Source organism: Cydia strobilella, chromosome 17 (genome assembly GCF_947568885.1).
Source record: "Cydia strobilella chromosome 17, ilCydStro3.1, whole genome shotgun sequence".
NCBI lineage: Eukaryota > Metazoa > Arthropoda > Insecta > Lepidoptera > Tortricidae > Cydia > Cydia strobilella.
This window is the reverse complement of record NC_086057.1, coordinates 15,154,909-15,177,044: the sequence shown is the minus strand read 5'-3', so window position 1 is coordinate 15,177,044 and position 22,136 is coordinate 15,154,909. Positions and strand designations below refer to the sequence as shown.

Here is a 22,136-nt window from a genome sequence, read left to right as displayed (position 1 = left end):
TTGACTAATATTGTGAAACCACTATCCCATACGATGTTTCTAAACCAGCATTGGGTTTTCCAGCAGGACTCTGCTCCAGCCCATAAGGCAAAGTCTACACAAGCCTGGCTCGCCTCCAATAAAATCGACTTTATACGGCATGAAGATTGGCCCTCCTCTAGCCCAGATCTGAATTCTTTAGACTATAAAATATGGCAGTATTTAGAGGAAAAGGTGTGCTCAAAACCTCATGCAAATCTAGACTCGCTGAAAAAATCTCTTGCTACGGCAGTGGCCAATATCGACATGAAAATGGTGCGTGAATCCATTGACGACTGGCCACGAAGACTTCAAGCCTGTGTAGATAATTATGGCGGTCATTTTGAATAAATGTTATACATTTAGATTCTCTAGTTTATAAGCTTTCAAACGCTGTACAAATTATACGGAATAAACTTAAACTTTTGATTTTATTTGATACTATGTATATGACAGAACTTATGAGCCGACTAGGTATATATATATATATATATATACAAGAATTGCTCGTTTAAAGGTTCTATATACTACTACTACTACTATTAGCGTAATTATAATAGCCAACATAACGAAACAATTCAAAATTTGCATTTGATTACTTTGCCACACATGTGGATAAAATTCAACTTTCTCATTAGTTTTTGAACACTCAAGAGAGCCTTTACCAGTTGGTGTCGTGAAAAAATATGTCCCATAGCTCTTATGTCGGCGTACATGTCCTCATATATTAGTACACTTGACTATATCCACATTACAATTTATAAGAAGGAACCAAGAACGAACCCAAATTGTAAAAAAACCTGAAATCATTATCTGCCTCTCTATCGCTCGAATTTGCAAGAGAATTAGAGACGCAGATTTTCGATATTTCGATGATGGCAGTAGGCCGTCGGAATATTGCAACAACAGAATTGGAACGCAGCGTTATTTTTATTTTTGTGGGTAGGTAAGTTCTCCCAACGTACCTTCTGTCATTTGTTTGAGTCAGTGTCGAAAGTGTAATCTAGCTATATTTTAAACGAGAAAGTGTATTTAATAACCATCAGTAATATTGGGGAGGGCTGTGATCAGCATACTTTTAGTTTTAATAGCACCAATACACCTTTTTTCATTCAATCATCGATAAACGGTAAGACGGTAATTGAAAATAGTATAATTTTTGTGAAAGTTTTTATGCGGTGGCACTGCTAACAATAATGGCCGCACACGCGCATATCTTTTTAGATAGATTTGGATTTATTTATTTCATAATATTAAATTACATTATAAATTATTTTAAGCTAATCTATACGTATTTATATTATGATCGTCAACTATTATATACAAATGTCAATACAGATAAAAATTCATCATCAAATATCATGAGCCAAATAAATTCATTACAAAGTTAAATAAATATTGGGAAATAAATATAAAATATCAAATAATAGCATGGTTACAAAAAAGATGTCAATATGGATAGGTTTTTGACATGAAAATTTATCGATTTTTAGGGTCCCGTACCCAAAGGGTAAAAACGGGACCGGTATTATAAGACTCTGCTGTCCGTCCGTCCGTCTGTGCTGTGCAACCATGCTGACACCGCTGGTGACAGACAGTCACCAGCGGTGTCAGCATGGTTGCATTTTTATCACCTGTCACTATGTCTGTCACTTTCGCACTTACATACTTGTTAGAACGTGACAGGCATGGTGACAGGCGATAAAAATGCTACCATGCTAAGCCCGCAGGCTGTATCTCATAAACTCAAACTCAAAAATTATTTATTTCAAGTAGGCTTAAAAATAAGCACTTTTGACAAGTCATACAGTCATAATCAGGAGAAAATAAAATATAACAAACATTCACTGAATAAAATAAAATTTTGAACAAATACAATTGGTTACAATTAATAAATTAATAGAGAATTTACATACAAGAAGGGAATAAAATGTCAGACAATTGGTAACAATTAATAAATTAATAGAAAATCAGTATCAAAATTACATACAAAAAATTGAATAAAATGTCAGCACAAGAAATAAAACAAACATAAATATCATTCAGTCCCAGGCAGTTTTGTCATTAATGTAATCTTTGGTACTATAATAAGCTTTACAAATTAATTTACTTTTAATGTATGTCTTAAATCTATTCATTGGAAGCTTAGTTATACTACTTGGCAGTTTATTGTAAAACCGTACACAATTACCTTCAAAGGAATTTTTAATTTTTTGCAGCCGTGTGGCTGGCACTGCTAACTTGTCCTTGTTTCTTGTGTTAATATTATGTACGTCACAATTTCTCTTAAAATTATGGATATGTTTATGAACATACACAATATTTGCGTAAATGTATTGGCAGTATACAGTTAGTATATTAATATCTTTGAACTTATTTCTGAGCGAATCTCTAACATTCATTTTATAAATTGAACGAATGGCGCGCTTCTGCAGTACAAAAATGGAATTGATATCAGCAGCATTACCCCAAAGCAAGATGCCGTATGACATGATACTATGAAAGTAGCTAAAATACACTAATCTTGCTGTTTTTTCGTCTGTTAAATGACGCATTTTGCATACTGCATATGCTGCAGAACTGAGTTTACCTGCGAGAATATTTATGTGAGGGCCCCATTGCAGCTTGGAATCTAACGTCAAACCCAGAAATACTGTACTATTGGTCATTTCCAGTTCCTCATCTTTGATAGTGACAGTCGTTTGTATATTCCTGACATTTGTAGTGACGAACTTTATATATTTGGTTTTCTTCTCGTTCAATAATAGGTTATTGACATTGAACCATTGCACTACTTTTGCTATAGCACTGTTTACATGATTGCTCGTATCTTCGTGACGCTTGACTTTAAAAATGAGGGAGGTATCGTCAGCAAACAGTACTATACCATGGTGATCACTCACTAAGTACGGTAAATCGTTTATATAAATGAGGAATAGGAAGGGCTGTCACCCACCTCAACTATTCCTATTTAAAACTACTCTTATGCTAATCACCTCTTAAGAATTTACCTCTAAAATTTGGCCATGTGATCGTCTAGTCTAGCGTTAGAACCCCTCGAAGTGAACCGCGGAACCCTAGATTCTTTAATGAGTAACAACTATATTTTGGACCCAGATTTTAAAGAATAAATATTTATGGTACTGAAGATATATTTTATTATGACACTTAAGGAATATTTTAATAGTTTACAAGAGTAGAAAAGTCAGTAGTAGATTGAGTCACAAGGGAGCAAAATTACGTATTTACAGTGGTACATCGAATCTTGAACTAAGAGTAGGATTCCATAATTGAATACTGAGCGTAGTGAAGGACTAAAATAGAACCCCGAGCGCAGTGATGAAATTAATATTACAATTTAGTTAAATTTATTTGTGTAATGTAAATGCTGTTAAAGGCATACTACATATGACGTTATTTAGGTAATTGCAGTAGACATGGTTAGTATGAGGTTAAAATTGTTGTTAGTAAAATAAGTTTAAAAATGTTTTTGGTGAAGTCCCGCTACGCCTATTAAGCCTTCGGGATAACATACGAAGCAGCACTCCCAGGATAAGCCCAATTAATCCCTAATATTTTAGGAAAAGTTATAATTATACTATCACCTTCTAAACGATGTGTGAGTTCACACGTACTGCTTCGCATGCTCGATGCGGGTCAGAAAGCCTTATCCCGATTCAAACCATCAATCGGGTCACCTATCCTAACATTGTAGCCAGACGGGCTATGACCAACGCTTCGCAACCTAAGCATTCCTAGATGATCTGATGAAAGAAGCGCCAAGTATCATCAATCAATCAAAATTACTTATTTTTTATGTCCAAAAGCTAGGGATACTGATCCCTTTTCCCCAATCCCCAAAACTAAAAGAATAGACTGCATTTCCAGTCTTCAGACGCACAAACGAAGTACCAAATTTATTTGTTAACTATTTTATGAAACAGAAATATCAAGTCGAGCATTATTCCACTCTTGACTCCTCCCATTGGACTGCTCTTGCCTGCCAAGGGATCCCTAAAACAAACCATTCTTCTATTCCAGAACGGTATGTATACCTAAACCCAGCTTGATATTTTAGGAATTTATTTTGTATATACCTTGGAATCCAGAATGAAATATTTAGTACCTCGCTTCTACCTCAGAACACTAGAAATTTTAGCAAAATAAAACCAAATAGTATAAGATTTTATATACAACAATACCTTTTTACGCAGATACATTATAAAATAGGAATATCTAGGCAATTAAACCCCTTGCCTATTACACGTACGCTTTTCAGGATAATGAAGAAAAATATATATGTCAGATTTTTAGATCAAGCATTAAAAGAGACCCTAACTCCTAACAAATGGTGAGTGTGAAGCTACCCTATTCCTAATACAATGGCCTATTCTAGTGTAATCAAAGCACAGATCGTACTTACCATTGACCTAGTACTTTGAAAAACACGCAAGTGATTTCCCTAATTAGAGAGCTAATCGTTCAACCGGCCAAGTTGATACATCAAAACTAAACGGCCTGTGTTTTTAATCCCCTCCAAGGCGGGTTGCACAGAGGCAGGGACAGCACTTGGATAGATTAGGTCCCTATTATGTCTATAAATGGCACATATAAATATATTTAAAATACAAGACCTCCAAATACTGTAGGTTTCAAACGAGCAGAGTTTACACTCAATGGCACGCACGTGATGCCCTCGCTTTAGTTTAACAGTTGGGCATTGGAGACCAGGGAGGGAGAGATATTTCGCTTTCTATGTTGGTAAAGAGAAAGCGCCAAGTACACCCTCATCTTGGTAAAAGAAAGACCTCCTTCCATTTGCCGTTTGTCACCGTTTTGGATAGCAAGTGAAAGGCTAGACTACTGTCTGTCTAGACACTGATCTGGCTTTGAATCATAAGAGAAACAAGTAGGAGTTTTCTGATATTATTCTCAAACAAATAATTTTTATTACTTTATAAATTATGTCATATAGATATTATATTTTACATAATCAATCATAACGCAAATATTTGATCAAAACAATTTAATTAGATATTATTTTATGAAGGCATAAAATGATAATAAAATACTCCGCCCGGATGCATTAACTCCAAACGATATGAGTTCATAGACCCCATTCGTCCGAAAAATAACACATCTTCTAAACTTAGCCTTGTTGAAGACGTTTGTCCTCAGTAAAACCAAATAATAGATATCATGGGCAGAGTATTCACTAGATGTTAAACCTTCATTACAAAACTCCTGTTAAAATTAATAGCAAAAGTGGAAACACACTGCTCGATAGTATCAAAGTTTATCCATTACGAAAACAACCATAGTTTCCGCAAAGCCAAACAAAGACACAATTTCCAAAGGCTAACTTCATCAGGTCAAAGACTAAGTCTTGTCCTAAATAAAGTCAAACACTTAGAAAAATGAACAGAGATTTTCCACTCACCAGTAATTTTTTTCAATCACTATTAAACCAGAGTCAATTGCCGGTCCGAAGCACAAAGTAAAACTGAATTCTGATCCTTCCCTACTCCCTTTTATATGGTTTCATTTGTCGTCATTTCAATAACACCTGCGGTGCACCTGCGTAATGCCGACATGATTCTCAGAAAGTCTTTAGACGCATTATGGACGCATTATGGTAGCATTATGGTTGCATTACGGTCTCATTATGGTTACATTAGAATTTACCTACCAAATATAAGATTGCAATTTTCATAATATAACTCTTACGTCCTTTAATTTAAGTCTCATTTTTGTTTAATGACATAAGTTGGACAACATGCACCTGTGCGAACACTCGATTTCTCAGAACAAAAAGTCGTAACAACGTGTCTTTCGCGTAACCCTTATTCCCCATACATAAGATATGTTTTTGATTGACCACGATGTAATACCTTAATCAGAGCCATCTATGATCCCTCTTATGCAACCACTTGAACGTGAAACAGCTCGTTGATAATGTTTCGATAGTCAATACTTTTATACGTACATCATAATGCACTGAATTTCTCACTCGGCCCACAGATGGCGTTGTTTTCAAAAGTTGATATTATTTTCTAAGATTTTGTCTAATAGTTTTCTTATTGTTTTTACTTTAATACAATTGTATTTATATTGTAATGTTTTGTCAAAACCCTAGAGAAAGATAAAATCAAATAAATCGACATTAGCCCATATGAATATTATAAAAAAATAACTAATTTTATTTTGAATCTAAGGCTTCTTAGTATTTAATTGCTTTATATTTATGGATAGAGCATATGGCTAGTCACATCTCACCCCCAAAATGGATTCAAGTTTTGTAATGGCTCACAATGTGTGCTATGGAAACTTTAATCTATTTTTCTAGACTTGTCGGTGCTTTTCCCCCCCTGTTTAAACGTGTAGTGTGTTTTCCATTACTAAGTGACTGTTAATGACTCAGCTCTGAAACAAGTTCATCAGAATTCTGTCAATGAACCATGATAACTTTTTCCCCAGAATCCTCGCTCCGCTATGAGATACCAGGTTGTGAGTCTGATAAGTTCTAATAACTTATCCTTGCCAGTTCATTCCGGCATCGTCGGGTATTCCTTCCCCCTGTGAGCCGCACACTTCCGTAGAAGAGCATCTAATGAAACAGCAAAAACTCCCCACACGAAACGAAGAGACCTTTAATTCTTATAAGTACGAAGCTTTCAAATTCCATTGCCAAAATTCGAACTAATTTTCACGGCCTTATCACCCTCAGTCACGCTTTCTTGGCGCATGTCTTGTACTTGAATAAAATATACCGACTTAAGTTTGTTTGGGTGTTTTTTTTTTTATATAAAACAAACTTAAATTTGACACAAATAAATACCCCATCATGGTATTATAAAAACCTTTTCGTCTAAACTAAAGCATTGCTTAACCAAAATAAATAACATTAAAATTATTTGCTCAATAATATACCTCACTTTCATGAAAACATAACTGTACTTCTTTAACCTCTTGAAAAGAGCCTCGCCCTTTCTAGACGCTCACGGCCCATCAAAATATGTCGAATGTCGGATATATCCCATCCAAGCCAAGGTGTGTAGAGTTTCGTATTGGGCTTATTACCATGTGTAGTTCTGGCTACAAAAATCTACCCTTTAAATGGGTCTAGTCCAATGGACTTTAACCTACTGATAAGATTTTTCCAGCCAGATGTCCCATTTCCCCCCCGTTTTGTTCCCATTGCAAATACCGACAATTCTAATTTGATTACACTCAAGCCCTTGTCTATCCGTATCAATCCATTTTTTCCAATAAAGGTTCATTCGTCCACTTTTCATTCATCATCTCATAATCATACATCCCTCACATAAATCATCACAGACTCATAACTAAATATAAACACTCAATCACACACACACAATCATTCCTCCTCAGTTACGCTTTCACACGATCTTTACAGACAGCCAAGGCTCCGTTATGTAATCAAAATGAAATAATAGAAATTAAAGTCACAATTACATATTTAGTAAAAAATAAAAATCACCTATCTTGTCCTATCCCAATAAATAACCCATTATTTCTAGCCCTACATGAAACAAAATCTATTGGCATTCATCCCGAGTATACCCTTTAATCATTTTAATTTTATTTCTTATTTATTCATCATTATCTGTTAATATTTTGACTAAATAATTAATATAATTAATTGACTCATACGAAAGAAAGAAAAATGCACCAATTTAGCCCCTTTTTTTTTTTGATCTACTAGGCTTTGTGTTTATTCTAAAATGAACGCTATATTATCAAAACGCAACACTAACAACCCACTACACAGTGAATCAACGTTGGAACTGTACAGTTAGTTGCAGAGAAAAATGACCCACCTTGCATTCCTACAAACGGATAATACTGCTAACTGTACATACTATTGTTTTATTTTTTAATTGCTTTTTAAAATAATTACTTAACAAAAATAATTCTGTAATCCACACAATATAACGCAAATACCTATGCACATATACCTATGTACAAATTATATCTCTTGAAAATGTGTTATCTACCGAATTGCAAACAGAATAATCAAGAAAGCATGTGATTATAAAATTATTTGAACGCTTCAGAGATCTAAACACCAATTAAGTATTATATTTCATATTATGTGGACAAGTGATAATATATTTTATATACTAACATAACCTGGAAATTGGTTTGGACTTATCAAAAGTTGTACTCGCGTGTTATAGGCAAATATAAAGAGATAAAGACATATGTATAACTTTAAATCCGAAATGTGAATACGTTCCGAACTACTGTTTATCCATCCATAAACAAAAAGTCACCACAGTTGTTAGTCATCTGTCACTGTAGGTAAATGAATAAAGTTAAGAAAGTAAAGCTCTCCGATTTTGATAACTCTGATCGCAATATGTGCATGGGACCTCTAAAAACTTGTTACAAATATGGTTTATGAAAAGTACTGTTGCTACTCCCGAAGTTGCTATATCCACATAAATCCAGCACTAAAGTATGCTTTTAATTCATGGGCCGAATAATCACTACAACCAAGTTGATAATAAATGAAATCCACTGTATATAAATAATTTCATACATAAAAATGGTTTATTCCGCAATTCTTTAAAAACAAAGGAAGCAAAACAAGAAAAGAATACATACTAAGTTTTCCAAAATTCCATGTGTGATGTGAATTTGCCCAAATCACCTTCAGTGTGTATCTAAAAGATTCTTCTCTCCGTCCTTGGCTTGTGCAATCACCTGTTTATCTTGACTTTAAACATACTTGCAAAGAGGTTTCCTTGAGTGTTTTATTAATCATCCATAGTAGTTATGATGTTGTGAGTGCCAATGATTATCTAAAGAACACCTTGCTCTCTCCTTCTCCATTTAAATCTTGAGCCTTTATTGAAGCAACTGCACATCATTCGTCGTGTTTACTGTCGCGCAGGGAAACCGTGATTGAAGGATTGATCCTAATATGCAATTTGATCTGATGAGTTTCAGTCTGGTAAGGTTTCTTCTGTCTGTGTTCTTGAATATCTCCTGATTGCCTGATTCAAGTCCAGCAGTTGCGTGAACGCCTTAGTCAGCTGTAGCACTAGCACCTCTTTGTGTCACTTTCGGCAATTCCACAGATTTCAACGTTGTTATAAAGCCTCTGCCTTGACTTTGAAAGTCGAGTAAAATTAAATTGTAAAATTCACCGATTTTTATCACTCGCGCACAACAATAATCACAAATTATACTCATTTTAACATAATTTGAATCAAATACCACTACACTTTCTTCACTTTTCCACTAAAACAATAATTTATTCGTAAATTCACTTTGTTTATTTTGCAAATTAAATATCAAACTGAACTGTCAAAATAGAAACCAAATAAATTTACCGCCAGGTTATTGCCAAAACCCAAGACCACCCAAGACTATTAACGACAGATCAAAATATCAAAAAGAAATAATTTTATTGAAATAATTTTTTAATTGGTCATATATTTTTTCTAAAGATCAATCTAATCTGTTTTTTATGAAGAAATAATTAGCAATCGATTCATTAATTAATTTCAATACTGTATGAAAACGACAGTGTAAACCGCTTTTTCGCATAGACAATATTCTTTTATAGAGGTGCGCGAGCGCCCGTGAGTATAATGTGATGAAATCAAAACATGCTCTAACATCCCCTGCAACACACCGAACACAACCCACGCAATTGGGTCGGGTATAGTTTGTTTGTCTATGAATGTAGTGTATCGGACTTAGTTAAGTAAGTTTCTAATAGATGGCGTAGCAAAATAAATTATTATTTAGGCCTTAAAATTGCACGTCATATTAATTTAAAGATAAAGATGCATTATACAATGGGAAAATTTAACTAATCAATTTAATAGCTTCAAAACCACAACCAAACCTCTAGACTGAATCGAAATGTTTAACACCTGCTTAACTTGATTTGTCTATGGCAACCTTCGCTACTGTCAATTGTTTAAATACCTATTTATTTTCTTCTTGAAACGACGTGTCGACGTTCATTTTTTCTTATTTAATATTTATTATTCAGGACAGTTACCTATTCCAGTTACCGGCGTTATACTTTTCAAATACCTAAACATACGATAAACGCTGGAACAAAACTGAAGACGCCATTCTTGTAATGGAAGTCGTGTCTATCTACGATGTGACATTGTTTCGTAAGTGATTTGCGACAACAAAATTGTCCAGATGGACCTAATTTGAAAACCAGAAAGCAAAGCAAAGATTGCCTCTGAGAGCGCTCGTGTGATTTTCGTAATATAGCCTATCGTAAAATCGGTAGAAAATAAAATGACGTGGGAACTCAGAAATATTATATGGCCAATGTTCCTCTTTTCTCGTCAACTTATGGATGTTTCTAGTGCTTTTTACTATGACCCAGCGTACGATCAGTCTATAAAGGATGTTTAACAGGCCTACATATCGTTATTGTGCATGAACTGAGTTTTAAACTTGGAGAATTTATTGCACAAACAAGGTAAGGTTTTTTTATTTATTTATTTGTTAGATAAAAATGTCTTTTAGAGGATGTTAAACCTACTTTAGCACTAAATAATTGATCACAAATTGAACTATCTGTCATGAAATCTACTGTCTAATGATTCCTGTCCCTTACAGACTTGCATTAAGGTTTCTTGTTGAATAATAAGTAACTACTTAGCCCTGTTGTTAAAATTCTATATATAATGCTCCCCTCTACTGTTGTATGTTTCAAAACAGAAACAAAGATGAGTATTTAAAACATTTTTTGTTTGTTTTTAGTTGCCTATCTAATATAATAGAAATAAAGAAAATTAAGCTTACAACCTGATCTTTTTTTTTTTTTACAGCAAGCCAACAACTGCTGATATGATCCCTGGGTACCTGATAAGCATAAACTGTTTACCAGAACAAAATAAATTGGCTCTATATTATGAAGATACCCTGACTAATCTATTTTGAAGAAATATTCAACAACTTAAAGTAAGTACAACCCCATACTACTAGTTGACAGTTACTCTTAGGTTTGACCATACTATGTTTAAAAATTTATTGTTTTCAAAGACTGACACTTATTTCAAAACCCTAAGGAATAAGTGGAGAGGTTCCCTAGAAAGAACATTTCTAGCGTTATACATATTATTCTAATTCTGTTAACTAACCTAGTTTTAATCCTGTTAACCTGAATCTAGCCTATTTGTGTCCTAATTAATAGAAATTTGCCCCGTAAAGCAATAATATCCTAATTTTCCCTTTTCTTAACTGTTAAGACCCTAAGTACTTATAGTAAATAATAATAAATACTGTAAATTAAACTTATAAATAGGTTTTCTTAAATATACCCTATTAGCTAACTCTTTTTCTTTCTGTTTCCAGCATTTCCTGGAGAACTGACATTCCCCCGCAGCGTCAACATATCCGCCTTCACTGTACATCTACTGACTATTCCCATTTAAGACAGGTATTTTATCTTACTATGTAAATACAAAACTTATTTTATGCTTAAAAACTTATGGCTTACATCTGACACAAATATTTCAAAAAGCCTAAACGGAGAGTTCCCGATGAAAGAGTGAAAAGATGAAAATGTCTTTAGGCTTACATATCCTCCCTATTCTAATTCTGTTTACTAACTAACTTATTTTCTAGCTTATTCGTGATCTAAACTTATGGAAATACAACCTGTAAAGCAAAGGTTCTCAAAATTAGAATTTAAGTTTTGTTCTATGAAACTTAATATTTCCTGTGGATGTGTTTAATAATTACCTAGGTTAAACTAGTATTCAAATTGATGCTGTACCCCCTCAAATGGATGATTTAAATGTAACCATTAATAAGTTTTCTTTTGTTTCAGGTACTCCAATGAATATTGTCCATATAAAAAAAATTAAGTTGTTAATGAATGTAGGTACACAAATGATGTTTGTTTTATTTTTTAAACCACAAAACCCTCCTGGTTCCATTTCGTCCCTATATTTTACCTATAATTACTTCATACCACCCTACTTAAATAGCAATAAAATAAAATAAAAAAATCGATAGCTTAATCAGCTTGAGATAATTAGCAATGTGGCAGACAGATGGACAGAGTCGCACCATAAAGTCTCCCTTCGCACCCCCTTGGTACGGAACCCTAAAAGATCACATTTGTAAAAATCATCTTAACTACTAAGTTAACGAGATAAACTCAACCCATTCACAGAACATACGCAATGATTGCACTATCCCTGCTACTCCTATCAAAAGCAAAAGACACAAGACCACCCCGCCCGGTGATCTCCCCTCTCCCTCTAAGTTTCATCTAGTTATACTAAATTCATACTACCAACGTAACGAGATAAACGCATAAATGTCATTTTGATGTATTGCTATAATAAAACGAACCTAACTTGTCAATCTTGCGCCTATATTTTTCAAATCAGCCGCCTTCCTCTACTGACAAAGTCGCCGTGTCAGAGTATATCTGTGATATGTACCAATGGTACCAACCATCCGCACGTTTTCTTTCAAAACAAAACATGGACGTTCGCATAAAATGTGAACTGGCGATATGTGATTCCAAGTCAAATAAAACAAATGTTGGGAGTGTGACTAATTTCAAAGAACAAGTTAGTATTATACTTTAGCCCTTAAATATTGTTTTGTTCCAGTAATGCCGCATGAACAATCTTGTGAAAATTATGTACGTTGTGTCAATCTTTCAATGAAAATTCTTATTTACAGATTGAAATATCACTCACATGAATCTACAAAAGGATTTTGCCGCGAATTATGGATGAAATACAACAATAATTATTGGAAAATGCAGTGTTAGAGGTTAAAATGATCATAAAGCAGAAAATCAAGAAAAAACGCCCGTATTTAAATGTCTTCTCTAGTATTATTATGAAGGAAGGCTGCTTTTTATACTGGATACAACAAGAAAGATGGCTTTATATGTTGCAGCGCGTAACGTCAGGTACCTTAAAGTCTAATCCTACTCGATAATATTGAATATGTTCTGTACATTCATAAAATACTGATGCCTATGAAAGTGAAATACCAATAAGTCACCTAACGATAAGGAACCCAATGTGAATGTCTCCCCTGTACCCCTAGCTAATTGGAACTTAACTGCTGTAACCTGCACACTACTAGCTATCTATTTGTCAAATGTAGTGTCACATTTGCATTGTTATTAATAAAAAGTTAGGCTTCACCCCCATTCCTTCAGACTACTTGTAATTTTGAAGTGTTTTATACCCCACTGCTCATCATCATCAGTCTAATACACTATGGTTCTGTGGCTAATGTAATAAGGTTCACCCCCCATTATCTAAACTGAAGTACTCTTACATGACATTGTTATAAGCTATCCCGTCTTAACTCATCTTAAGTTTTAACCTACTAGTAAATTTCCTATTTAAAAAGGCAATATTATTTAACTAATGTGTCTATTTTTATTTCTCAGATACAAGATACACTAGCAGTTACAAAAATGAAGGTTGCTCCTAAAAGTCCCTAACGTGACTAAGTGATGAAAGAATATGAAAGATGAAAAATGGGTACCTTCCTGGCAGCAGTATCTCTAAGAACATTACCCTGAACTAAGACTGAAAACTGAAGAAATGTATTTAAAGCCTGTTATTAAATAATGAACTCAAAATTTGTCTTTTTATCTCCAAAAGGTCAGTTATTTTCTCTTAAAAGTCCAAAATATAGTGTACACACTCCGTTTCACGTCAACAAAATGTAGCCAACGGCTACTTTTATATATTTTGAAAAACCATAGTAAGGTAAAATGAATCCTGCATCATGTTACACCAAAATGTACCCCAAGGTACATTTCAGATACTGGTCACGGCTTCCAAAATGCCACCCCCCCAACTATAACCCTTACAACTACTCTTATTCTAAATCTTAAAAATCTACCCCTTAAGAATTTACCTCTAAAATTTGGCCATGTGATCGTCTAGTCTAGCGTTAGAACCCCTCGAAGTGAACCGCGGAACCCTAGATTCTTTAATGAGTAACAACTATATTTTGGACCCAGATTTTAAAGAATAAATATTTATGGTACTGAAGATATATTTTATTATGACACTTAAGGAATATTTTAATAGTTTACAAGAGTAGAAAAGTCAGTAGTAGATTGAGTCACAAGGGAGCAAAATTACGTATTTACAGTGGTACATCGAATCTTGAACTAAGAGTAGGATTCCATAATTGAATACTGAGCGTAGTGAAGGACTAAAATAGAACCCCGAGCGCAGTGATGAAATTAATATTACAATTTAGTTAAATTTATTTGTGTAATGTAAATGCTGTTAAAGGCATACTACATATGACGTTATTTAGGTAATTGCAGTAGACATGGTTAGTATGAGGTTAAAATTGTTGTTAGTAAAATAAGTTTAAAAATGTTTTTGGTGAAGTCCCGCTACGCCTATTAAGCCTTCGGGATAACATACGAAGCAGCACTCCCAGGATAAGCCCAATTAATCCCTAATATTTTAGGAAAAGTTATAATTATACTATCACCTTCTAAACGATGTGTGAGTTCACACGTACTGCTTCGCATGCTCGATGCGGGTCAGAAAGCCTTATCCCGATTCAAACCATCAATCGGGTCACCTATCCTAACATTGTAGCCAGACGGGCTATGACCAACGCTTCGCAACCTAAGCATTCCTAGATGATCTGATGAAAGAAGCGCCAAGTATCATCAATCAATCAAAATTACTTATTTTTTATGTCCAAAAGCTAGGGATACTGATCCCTTTTCCCCAATCCCCAAAACTAAAAGAATAGACTGCATTTCCAGTCTTCAGACGCACAAACGAAGTACCAAATTTATTTGTTAACTATTTTATGAAACAGAAATATCAAGTCGAGCATTATTCCACTCTTGACTCCTCCCATTGGACTGCTCTTGCCTGCCAAGGGATCCCTAAAACAAACCATTCTTCTATTCCAGAACGGTATGTATACCTAAACCCAGCTTGATATTTTAGGAATTTATTTTGTATATACCTTGGAATCCAGAATGAAATATTTAGTACCTCGCTTCTACCTCAGAACACTAGAAATTTTAGCAAAATAAAACCAAATAGTATAAGATTTTATATACAACAATACCTTTTTACGCAGATACATTATAAAATAGGAATATCTAGGCAATTAAACCCCTTGCCTATTACACGTACGCTTTTCAGGATAATGAAGAAAAATATATATGTCAGATTTTTAGATCAAGCATTAAAAGAGACCCTAACTCCTAACAAATGGTGAGTGTGAAGCTACCCTATTCCTAATACAATGGCCTATTCTAGTGTAATCAAAGCACAGATCGTACTTACCATTGACCTAGTACTTTGAAAAACACGCAAGTGATTTCCCTAATTAGAGAGCTAATCGTTCAACCGGCCAAGTTGATACATCAAAACTAAACGGCCTGTGTTTTTAATCCCCTCCAAGGCGGGTTGCACAGAGGCAGGGACAGCACTTGGATAGATTAGGTCCCTATTATGTCTATAAATGGCACATATAAATATATTTAAAATACAAGACCTCCAAATACTGTAGGTTTCAAACGAGCAGAGTTTACACTCAATGGCACGCACGTGATGCCCTCGCTTTAGTTTAACAGTTGGGCATTGGAGACCAGGGAGGGAGAGATATTTCGCTTTCTATGTTGGTAAAGAGAAAGCGCCAAGTACACCCTCATCTTGGTAAAAGAAAGACCTCCTTCCATTTGCCGTTTGTCACCGTTTTGGATAGCAAGTGAAAGGCTAGACTACTGTCTGTCTAGACACTGATCTGGCTTTGAATCATAAGAGAAACAAGTAGGAGTTTTCTGATATTATTCTCAAACAAATAATTTTTATTACTTTATAAATTATGTCATATAGATATTATATTTTACATAATCAATCATAACGCAAATATTTGATCAAAACAATTTAATTAGATATTATTTTATGAAGGCATAAAATGATAATAAAATACTCCGCCCGGATGCATTAACTCCAAACGATATGAGTTCATAGACCCCATTCGTCCGAAAAATAACACATCTTCTAAACTTAGCCTTGTTGAAGACGTTTGTCCTCAGTAAAACCAAATAATAGATATCATGGGCAGAGTATTCACTAGATGTTAAACCTTCATTACAAAACTCCTGTTAAAATTAATAGCAAAAGTGGAAACACACTGCTCGATAGTATCAAAGTTTATCCATTACGAAAACAACCATAGTTTCCGCAAAGCCAAACAAAGACACAATTTCCAAAGGCTAACTTCATCAGGTCAAAGACTAAGTCTTGTCCTAAATAAAGTCAAACACTTAGAAAAATGAACAGAGATTTTCCACTCACCAGTAATTTTTTTCAATCACTATTAAACCAGAGTCAATTGCCGGTCCGAAGCACAAAGTAAAACTGAATTCTGATCCTTCCCTACTCCCTTTTATATGGTTTCATTTGTCGTCATTTCAATAACACCTGCGGTGCACCTGCGTAATGCCGACATGATTCTCAGAAAGTCTTTAGACGCATTATGGACGCATTATGGTAGCATTATGGTTGCATTACGGTCTCATTATGGTTACATTAGAATTTACCTACCAAATATAAGATTGCAATTTTCATAATATAACTCTTACGTCCTTTAATTTAAGTCTCATTTTTGTTTAATGACATAAGTTGGACAACATGCACCTGTGCGAACACTCGATTTCTCAGAACAAAAAGTCGTAACAACGTGTCTTTCGCGTAACCCTTATTCCCCATACATAAGATATGTTTTTGATTGACCACGATGTAATACCTTAATCAGAGCCATCTATGATCCCTCTTATGCAACCACTTGAACGTGAAACAGCTCGTTGATAATGTTTCAATAGTCAATACTTTTATACGTACATCATAATGCACTGAATTTCTCACTCGGCCCACAGATGGCGTTGTTTTCAAAAGTTGATATTATTTTCTAAGATTTTGTCTAATAGTTTTCTTATTGTTTTTACTTTAATACAATTGTATTTATATTGTAATGTTTTGTCAAAACCCTAGAGAAAGATAAAATCAAATAAATCGACATTAGCCCATATGAATATTATAAAAAAATAACTAATTTTATTTTGAATCTAAGGCTTCTTAGTATTTAATTGCTTTATATTTATGGATAGAGCATATGGCTAGTCACAGGGCCCCAATATCGACCCCTGGGGTACGCCCATTGAAACCAGTGATCCAGAGGACCGCTCTCCATTCACATCCACTTTTTGGATTCTCCCATCCAAATATGATTTTAGCAAATCCAGCGCTTTCCCTCTAACACCATAGAAGTGAAGTTTCCTCACGAGTGTTTCGTGAAAAACGCAGTCGAACGCCTTAGATAAGTCACAAAAAATACCAATGGCATCATGTGACTCCTCCCAGGCATCGAAAATGTTTTTGATTAGTTCTATCCCAGCGTCAGTGGTCGATCGACCCCGAGTGAACCCAAACTGCTTGTTGTGCATCAAATTGTTCGTGTTAAAATGACTAACTAACTGAGATAAAATTATCTTTTCAAAAATTTTGCTAAGTGTGGGCAGAACTGAAATAGGCCTATTATTAGTGGGATCGGTGGTACTACCTGTCTTAAATAGAGGAGTAATTTTGCTCGCCACAGTCGACGCAGTTGTTAAATATGACTACTAAGTCAGGCACTAGTAGTTCAATAAGGGGCTTAATAACGAGAATAGAAACTCCCCAGAGATCACCGGTTTTTTTTACATTAATAGATCGAAATGCTTTTAGTACATCTAGGTTAGTAACGTATTTAAATTTAAATTCTGTGAGACATTTAAGCAAATTATTTTCTAACAATCCAATGGCAGACGAACTTGATGAATTAAGATGCTTGGTCGTGGTAACTGGTGCATTAGTAAAGAAAGTTTCAAATTCAGTAGCGACATCTGTATTAGATTCTATTACTTTCCTATTTACGTTAAGCCGGTATGTGGTATTTGTCTTTTTTTTGCGACCAGTCTCCTCATTTATTATTTTCTATGTAGTTTTAATGACGTCAGAACTATTTTTTATCTTATTGCTTAGAAAATTACATTTAGCTAAACGACAATTAAATTTGAAGCTTTTAGAAAACTGCTTTACATATTCTTTGAATTCATCGCTCGTTCTATAGCGCCGTTCCTCGTAAAGTTCGTATAATTTTTTCCTCTGATTATGTAAGTCTGCAGTAGCCCACTCACTAAAAGTATTTGCACCGCTAGCTACAACCGATTTAGAAGTGAATATTGTATTATACTTTTTTAAAAAGGTTTTGAAAAATTTATCGTACATATCATTGGGACCTAATTCCGCTGGCAAAAGTGGTAACTGATGTGCAAGGTTATTCCTCATTCTCTCCAAACGCTCTGAAGTTACTGGTACAACCGTAATTTTCTTCTTTGTAGGACTTAAACTCCGTACTAGCTCAAATGTAATTAATTGACCCAAGTGATCTGATTCCAGTGAACTGATTACATTTTTACTAATAGGAACAATATCAGTAAAAATGTTATCAATACAGGTTGCGCTCGTAGCAGTTACCCTTGTAGGTTCCATAAAAATATGATCTAATCTAAAAGATTTGAAGAGACTTATCAAACTAACACTTAAGGAAGAAGTTTCTAGAACGTTGATGTTGAAGTCTCCACATATGACAAGTTGCTTTTTAATGTGTGAAAATTTTGATAAAATGGTTTCCATTTTCTTTTGGAAGATTTCAAAATTGCCCAAAGGTGGCCTATAAACACAAATGACAATGAACTGCTCTAATTCTACAGCGGCTATTTCAACAATTCTTTCGACAGACAAGGACACGATATCTTTACGTTCTTTGTATTTCAACTGATTGCTTATAATAATCATAGACCCGCCATGTATGGATTTAACTCTACTGAATATACTACCAAGTTGATGATTGTTGAAATTAAACATTATTTCATTAGAACTTAGCCAGTGTTCGGTAATGCACAATATATGTATACCGTTACAATTTAAAAATAACTCAATTTGTAAATCTTTACCTCTAATGCTTTGTATATTTGGATGGACCAAGTTGATGCGACTTACATGATTGGAATCCTTTTTTTTGTTATTAATCCTTACAATATTAGTATCACTTAACTTATTATTATTATGTAAGATGCCAGCACTGGAGTCCACTGTTGTCACATGATTCAATTTAAATTAATTGGAACCATCACCAGGTTTGTGCTTCTCTGCTGGAAGTTAATAGACTTGCCATAAACCGTGATAGTTAGTGTTTGTTGTTATAACGGCAACAGAAATACATCATCTGTGAAGATTTAGACTGTCTAGCTATCACGGTTCATGAGATACAGCCTGGTGACAGACGGACAGACAGACAGACAGACAGCGGAGTCTTAGTAATAGGGTCCCGTTTTTACCCTTTGTGTACGGAACCCTAAAAAAAACGAGTTTTTAGGCAAAATGTCAGTTTACTCTTTCTAATTCTTACAAGCACAGGGTTGGCTCAAAAAACGTTGACAAATGTTTGCATCCTGGAATCAAACCTTAAGGCAAATATTTTGCAGACAATACGTTTTATGTTAGTTAAATAATTGTAGTTTTTAATTTTTAATGACATTTTGTAAATGCATACGAAAATTATTCCTGAATATTTTTTTATCCCTACTAAATTTTTGGTAATTTTAAAAAGTAAAATTTGTACACGCCAAAATAGGGGTTTTATTAGTTTCACCGCTATGCCTGTGTGTCTGTCTGTAGCACTCTGTGATGTGTGTGTGTGTTTAATTTAATAAACTATATAATATGTATTTTGCTACTCGATTATTTCTTTACAGTACATATGGTGCTACTTTCTTGAACTAGTGCGTAGAAGAGCACTTTTCGAGCATATGTCGAAAGTTTAAAGGGCCATATGTACTGTAAAACGTTGTACGATACACGCAACTCGTGTCGATTTAAATTCGATTTATCGCCACTAGTTTCGAATTTCCTCTTTTCCGCATTTGTATCGTAAATAACTATTACCTTTCTAGGTGGCGCTACGTGCAGCAAAACATGGCTGCTAACATCATGGAAATATTGAAACAAATACAACGTGATTTATCTGATCAAAAACAGTATATGAGGAATTTACATGTCATAAATCGGAACCTGAATGAAAAGTTTATACTCATGGAAGAAAAAATAAATAATCTTGATAAAAATAACGATCAACAACAAATTCTAATGACTATAGAAAGGCTTGAGCAAGAAGTTAAAAAGAATAATATGGTGTTGTTCGGAAATGACGAAACTCACATCAACTTGGAGGAAAAAACTACAATGTCTTATGAACCAGATGAAATGGAGAAGCCAGGCTCCTTCGAGAGTAACTCCAAGACAACTATTGAAATTGCCGAGTTAAACGAATTTAAAAATACTGAAGTAGTACAAATGGAAGAAATAAATCTAAATTATGATGACACAGGAAAAAATATAGACCATTTTCGTAATGAACTAAAGGAAATGAAACAGTTGGTAAAAGATTTTGTAGCAATAAAACAAACGCCTATTGATAAAAGCTGCAAACAAAATTCTGGAAAGATGGTCACTACTTTTATAAACGCAGATCATATCAATAGGCTCGATGATAAACTTCAGCAAATATCTGACGTGCATGCGTCTGATATGGAGAATTTGAGGAAATCAATTAAGAATTTTGAAGAAATGATTAAACCTTGTGTTGTAAAAGCACAAAACACAGCCCGGCAATAAGATACTGCCCAGACATTCTCAACATATTTCAGCATTGAACAGATCAATCAACTTAATGCTGAAATTAAACGAGTCACAGGCATGAATCAGTCCGAGACAGAAGACATTAAAGATTTAATAAAAAATTTGGTAGCAACCAGCAAAATCCCAATCAAAGAGTCTGTAAGTACTATCCGTGAAGGAACTATCCAGATACCATCAACTTATTTTACAACAGAACATTTCAACGAGTTTAATGTCAAATTGATGCGAGAGATAGAAGAAATTAAGAAATTAATTAATGAGTTTATTGCAACAAGTAAAGTGTGGAATGAGGATGCTAAAGAAATAAGTACAACCGAGGAGACCGGACTGGCATTACCTATTTGTTCTGAATTAAAACGAATCACGAGAACAAATCAGTCTGATGTGAGAGAAATTAAAGAACTAATCAAGGATGTAGCAACAAAATTGCGTGTTAATGTCGAAGAAGCTGTAAGTGGCAAACAGAAGACTGTTCAGATATCTCCGACATATTTCAGTCCAGACCAGATCAGTAAACTCAACAGTGAACTGAAGCGTGTTGCAGAGATATATCAGGGGACCGGCATGTTCCCTGTTATAGAAGTTGTACCGGGGGCTGCTGATGAGCACCCTGTTATGAAACAACTAAGGCAGGGTGTACGCTATAAACCACGTGACTCGTGCGACCAAGATCAGATAGTCAAATTAAAGCTCGGACTCGGAGGGTTTAAAAGATTCGATGTTATAGATATGATTACAGAATATCCAGATTTAACTTTGGTTGAAGTTATTAGGGAATGGTGGTCACCTCGTAAAGACAGAAGCAGGACATGGCAGGAAGCTTATAAATTATACAATTTCAGTGCTCCACTGACGCGTGACAAGGATGGCAACTTAGTACCATTAGAATCGTTCAAATAATTTATCTATGTATTCTTTTTTTAACTAGCTTCTGACCGCGACATATCGTCTACATAAATGATAATTTCCGAAGGCCTCAAGAGTTTAACTACTTATTTCTTAATTTAGCATGTTTTTAGAGTGATTTAATAATCATTATGATTGACCCTATCGATTGGTCTCATAAAAGTACAAGTAGTTTTTTTATTTAATTTTAGCCGGTCCGATTATTTTGAAATATCTCTAAATGCTGTTTTGTTTCTTTTCAAAAATATATAATTTACAGTATTTACAAGTTGAATTACTTTACAATCACTTTTGAATCATCAAAATTACATTAAAATGTAAAATAAAATGAATTACAAATATATGAGTCTTCATTTATTGTTCAACAATTATAACTTATAACATTTGACACTTTATACATTAACATTTCACATTTTATTGTATTAATTA

At 34.3% G+C, this 22,136-nt stretch overlaps 1 protein-coding gene across 1 annotated transcript; it reads left to right on the top strand.

Annotated features, from left to right (window-relative positions):
- Positions 1 to 1,024: 1,024 nt before the first annotated feature.
- Positions 1,025 to 22,010, top strand: LOC134748954 (uncharacterized). The gene is made up of 2 exons (XM_063683820.1): positions 1,025 to 1,147; positions 20,057 to 22,010. Exon 2 carries the CDS (start codon positions 20,859 to 20,861, stop codon positions 21,699 to 21,701), a length of 843 nt encoding a protein of 280 aa, XP_063539890.1. The 5' UTR covers positions 1,025 to 1,147; positions 20,057 to 20,858; the 3' UTR covers positions 21,702 to 22,010.
- Positions 22,011 to 22,136: the final 126 nt, after the last annotated feature.